Genomic DNA, 5,849 nt, shown 5'->3' with positions numbered 1-5,849 from the left:
CATAGAGTGGGGAACCCTGATGGCTCCTTGGCCTTGAGAGGGAGGGAGGGGAGGTTTGGGTGGAGGGGAGGGGAGGGAAGGGGGAGAAGGAGGGGAGGGAAGGGGGAGGAGGAGGGAAGGAGATGGAAATTTTTTAAATATAAAAAAAAAATAAACCATGAGGAAAAAAAAATAGTTTCTGATATTCAAAAAGTGCTTCATGAGTATCAAATATTATTGTCCTGAAAACTCATTGAGTATATGAATATTTGGTAATGTTTCTATCCCAAGTGTTATTTTATACAGACTTTCACAAAATTTGTTGATTTTGAATACTTGTTACTTCTGAATGATTTGATTCTCCTATATATTTTGTCACCAAAAACACTGCACTGTTGTAATTCAACAGCTCGTGTATGTTTTTTTAAACCAGTCTTCCTATGTTGATCTTGATTTTTGTTTCTAGAAACATGTTTTGTAAGCTGACTCATGTGTGTCTAAAGCTTTTAAAGGATCAAATGCATAGAACATACTGTCTATGAAATGTTCTGGCTTTCACTGACCAGTGCATTTGACTCTTAGTGAAACACAGTGACTTCAAAAGTTCAGTTTTTTTGTGGAAGCAACTCCATGACGAGCCGTTCAAAATTTACTCTTTCAGCATTCTTTCCAAAATTATCATGCTTATGATATATCATGGATAGTAGATACAATGTAGATTCTAAACTTAGAGAGTATATATTTTCCATTTGGAAAACAAATAGACTGTTTCTGGAGTTGTGTGACATTAATTGCTTCAAAGAAGTTAAAATGTGATTTATGTCATTAAAGTGAGTCTCTGATGTAGTGAAAGTGCTAAGTGTTTAAAATAGGTTTATCCTACTGAAATATAATAATATCAAGTGAGACTTTCAAGTACATGTTTATATATGTGGATATATACATATAATGATATAGATAATGATATAGTATATATAATGTGTTATATATAATGATATGATATATAAAATGAGTTATTACCACCCAAATTAAGGAATAATTCAAAGCCTTTGTACAGAAAAATATTTTCTCCTTTCTTCTTCCTCCATTAATTATAGCCACTCCCTAGAGACTGGAAGAACACTGACCAATTTGAGTAATGAGCTCTGTAAGTGAGATTTTATGGGCAACAGAAAGACAATAACCAGCTTTGCTAGTCATTCTGCTCAGTAGCTCAGTTAGTTATGAATATCCATGTCTCTTCAGCCACAGCAGCCTTCTGCACTGAGAAGTGCCTCTTTGTAATCATATTCATATTTAGGACAGAGATTGACTACTCATTGCACAGAGAAAAGAGAGAGCGCTTCTTATCTGCACATAATTGTGATGTTCCAGCAAGGAAGAATTCTGACTCAGTAAGTTCAGAGGGAGATTTTTGTGTTGGTAGAAATATGAGAATTATCAATTTGTCATCATTAAACTCCAGTTATGAGCACTTTTATGTTATTGTTCTTAGTTGTGGTGAGGTAAAAGAAAACTTACTCAAAAATTCTATTTAGCCTACAATATTCTACTTTACCTAAATGTTTAACCAACAGCAAAAGAAAATAAGATTTTTCTGAACTGTAAAGCAGTATAAATGATCCTGTAAGCAGAATAGAATCATCTTAACATCATTTTCTATTGGACGTTAAGACAAGTGATAAGCTATATACTTGTTCTTCATTCCATGGGTATAATTTTCCAGTAATGAAAAGTAAACACATTACAATGGATTTATAGGACATAAAGGACTATAATATTTTAACTATGCCAGGTGTGTTAAGAAATAATTTAATTACAGTCCTCATAACTGAGACTGCTTTATATTGGCACTGTCCTCTCTGGAGTACTTTTTTAAAAATAAAAATAAATAAAAAATGTTCACACTAGCTTGTCTCTTTTTGAAAACAGGATCTTATACCAGGGGAATATTTTCAGGTCCCTTTAAGACTAAACTAACGCCGGGCCGTGGTGGCGCACGCCTTTAATCCTAGCACTCGGGAGGCAGAGGCAGGCGGATCTCTGTGAGTTCGAGACCAGCCTGGTCTACAAGAGCTAGTTCCAGGACAGGCTCCAAAACCACAGAGAAACCCTGTCTCGAAAAATAAAAAAAAAAAGACTAAACTAACTACAGAATTCTTACTATGGAAAAAGATTCATTGATTTCTACTCGATTTTGCTTGGATATTTTCTCAGATCTCCAAAGAAGGCAAAGACTTGCACCACCACCAACATGGCAAGAAAGCTACTCAGAGCTTACAGAAATATCAATAAGATTACAATTGTTCACAATTTGCTTCACCACTTTAGGACCTCTATGAAGTTTTCCACATCTTTTTTATGGTACAAAATGTCAAAAATTAAAAATCTCAAAGAAAGATAAGCTATTAGTTCTGGAGACTATAATAACACTTAAGATACTAATCAGACTTACAGAAAGAATATACTTGATACATTCTCGTGGGCTGGTAAGATCTTGCAAAATCTCCTTAAATATTTCATGAAACATTCTTTAGAAATAGGCATGGCAATTTAGTTTCGTGTGTTTTTAGATCCGATAACTATTTTTGTGCCTTAAGTAAGGGCCTTTCATATGATTGTAAGAGATGGAGTGACATAATAGAAAAATAAATTGTGTTTCAATCATTGAAACAGTCCTTCCATGCATCGTAGCAGGGGTTTCAGAATAGTCCTCTCCTATCTTCATTTTCATTTTTTCAGAAATATTTTATGGAATTAGAATAGCCCATAATTATGATTATATCCTGGCCATCTAGGAACCATTATTTATCTAATTACATCCACACTCATCAGTTACTGAAAAATTAGAATTTTGATTAGTAGAAAAAGAAAAAGGAGACACTGACATTAAGGGAACAATGCAAGAAAATGGAAACACAATATTAATCTATACTTTCCTTTTTTTCTCATTTTTTATTGAAAATTTCCATATCCTCCCCTCTTCCTCCCCCTTCCCTCCCCTCCCCTTCACACATACCCCTACTCCCTCTCTCTCCAGGCCAAGGAGCCATCAGGGTTCCCTACTCTATGTTAAGTCCAAGGTCCTCCCAACTCCCCCCAGGTCCAGGAAGGTGATCAGCCAAGCTGACAAAGCCCACACAGAGCCCATCCACACCGCAGAATCCAAGCCCATCGCCATTGTCCTTGTATACTTTCCATTTTTTGGTGAAAGCTTAGTGTGTGCATGCAATGTGTTTTGATCAATTCCATTCTGTTTCCCTACTATTCAGTTTCCTCACACACACCCATCTCATTCCTTTACCCACTTCATGCATTTTTAAAACTTTCTCAGTCTACTTATTGTTGCCAGTGTGAGTATAAGAGTAGGGTAATCCATTAGAGAATCAACAGCCCAAACAGTTGCTGGGTTAATATGAATACATATATAGTAATGGATCAGTTCAGTTTCCAAAAACATCAAAGAAGGTTCTTTTTATAGTTGGTAGTGCTTAGTACAGAAAATCATGAATGGTCCAATTTCTTTCCAGGTTGTAGCTCATTTAAACTGTGGTCTCTATAAAGTTTGGATTTCTATAGCGATGGAATTATTTATTTTTCCAATCTCTTGCAATGACCATTATTTATTTAACTCCTTATTTACCACGCATGCAAGCAAAGTGACTTTTATTCTTACTGTTTCCACTGGCGAAACAGATAGACAGGTTAGACATATTCTAATAAGCATGAGATTTCTGAAGCAGTACTGAAACAATTTACACTAGGCCTCTAATTTTAAGAAAATATGTCCTCTGTTGGAACTTAGTGGAACTATTACTATTAAAATGGCAGTTTTGTTTTGTCGCCAAATGCTAATAGTTATGGGATCAGGTGTGTTATGCTGTTGCAGCTCATGGATGAGAGGATATTGATAGAACCATGACTTTCTTCAATGTAAAAAACAAATGTTGATTACTACTAGTAACGTTCTGTAATCCTGTAATGTTCAATATCAGACAACTTTACTAAGAACCTATGTCTTCTTTAGAAATCCTCATTCATGTGACATGGACAGTCACAAAAATTTCAAAGAATTTCTTAATGATACAAACTCTGCTACCTAAATGAGGTAAACATAACTATAGGTTCAGAGGTTATATTATTGCAGTTCTGAAATATTGTATATTCTGAACATAGTGTGAACCACTGCCTTACAGATAATCAAACTGAAACTATCTATATATTCTTAAAATCCTGATTTGTGTCTACTTATCAACTATTTTAAAAGGCAACCGAGGATTATAAAGCATCAAAACATAACATGTGATTCAGAATTCCACCTCATGACTCTGTCAGAAGATCCAGACCTACAGCCCATCCTTTTTGGAGTCTTCCTATCCACGTACCTGGTCACAGTGCTTGGGAACCTACTGATCATCCTGGCTGTTACTAATGACGCTCATCTCCATACACCTATGTACTTTTTCCTTGCTAACCTGTTCTTTGTTGACATCTGTTTTATTTCTACCACAATCCCAAAATTGATTGTGAACATTCAAACACACAGTGAAGCCATCACTTGTGTGGGCTGCATGATACAGATGTCTCTTTTTATACTCTTTCTAGTCATGGATGATATGCTTCTAACTGCCATGGCCTATGACAGGTATGTGGCCATCTGTCAGCCCCTGCATTATCCAGTCATTATGAAACCTCATTTCTGTGTTTTCTTAGTTTTGGCATCTTACTTTATTAGCTTTGTTGCCTCCCAGGTGCATAATTTGATTATCTTGCAATCTACTTACTTTAACAGCATAGAAATTTCTAATTTCTTTTGTCACCCTTCTCAAGTTCTTAATATTTCCTTCTCTGATACTTTTACCAAAAATTTAGTGACATATTTTGTTGGTGCTATATTTGGTTTTCTCCCTGTCTCAGGAATCTTTTTGACCTACTACAAAATATTTTCCTCCATTATGAAAATCACTTCATCAAGTGGACAGTATAAAGTCTTCTCTACCTGTGGGTCTCACCTGTCCGTTGTTTGTTTATTTTATGGAACGGGCATTTGGGAGTATCTTGGCTCAGCTGTGTCACACTCTCCCAGCAATGGCATCATGGCCACATTGATGTACACTGTCGTCACCCCTATGCTGAATCCTTTCATCTATAGCCTGAGGAACAGAGATTTTGTTAGTGCTCTGAAGAGAGTCTCTATAAAAGGAAAGCTTAATCTCAGACATTGTTCCTAAATTGGGAAAATAAGTTACGATATACTCAAAAGTCTAATATCGAAAATTTATTTATATCCACCCTCAGTTTTTTCACATAGTTCGAATGCTAATAAATGTTACAAATTGAATGTGTTTAAAAATATGCTTATAGTAACTTTAAAACATAAACATATATGTTCCTCACTATTTTAATCTTCCATGGGTTAATTAATTCTCTTTGAGATATATTTAGCTTCTTGTAATGTTACATAGCTGACTTGTTAATCTAATTTCAGTAGAATAATTCTATTTCCTGCAACTTTTATATGTCCTAAATGCCTGCCAATATTTTCCTTCATGGCTGTTAAAATATCTCATGAATAATATCATTCTTCCTAATGACATTAAGTAAGGAATTACATTTTTATAGTTTCTCAGAAATATTTCAACATTTGAGTTTTCTCAACAATCTCACCATGTTTACCAATATTTGTTGTTCATTTGGAAGTACAATTGATCAAACTAATTTCCAAACCAATTTGTCTGCTTTTGTGGGAGGGATCTAAAATTATCATTATGTTATTTTATCTCTTTGTAGATCTTTTAATTATTTACTTCATCTAAAATTTTCTATACTCTTTGGGGCTGGAGAGATGGCTCGGTTGTTAGCAACACTGG

At 35.0% G+C, this 5,849-nt stretch overlaps 1 protein-coding gene across 1 annotated transcript; it reads left to right on the top strand.

Annotated features, from left to right (window-relative positions):
- Window positions 1-4,241: 4,241 nt before the first annotated feature.
- LOC119811581 (olfactory receptor 7E24-like) lies at window positions 4,242-5,210 on the top strand. Its single transcript, XM_038325493.1, has one exon. The coding sequence runs from the start codon at window positions 4,302-4,304 to the stop codon at window positions 5,208-5,210; it is 909 nt and encodes a 302-aa protein (XP_038181421.1). The 5' UTR covers window positions 4,242-4,301.
- Window positions 5,211-5,849: the final 639 nt, after the last annotated feature.

Source organism: Arvicola amphibius, chromosome 4, assembly GCF_903992535.2.
Source record: "Arvicola amphibius chromosome 4, mArvAmp1.2, whole genome shotgun sequence".
Classification (NCBI taxonomy): Eukaryota; Metazoa; Chordata; class Mammalia; order Rodentia; family Cricetidae; genus Arvicola; species Arvicola amphibius.
The sequence above is the reverse complement of the archived record's forward strand: the minus strand, read 5'-3'. Positions and strand labels throughout refer to the sequence as shown.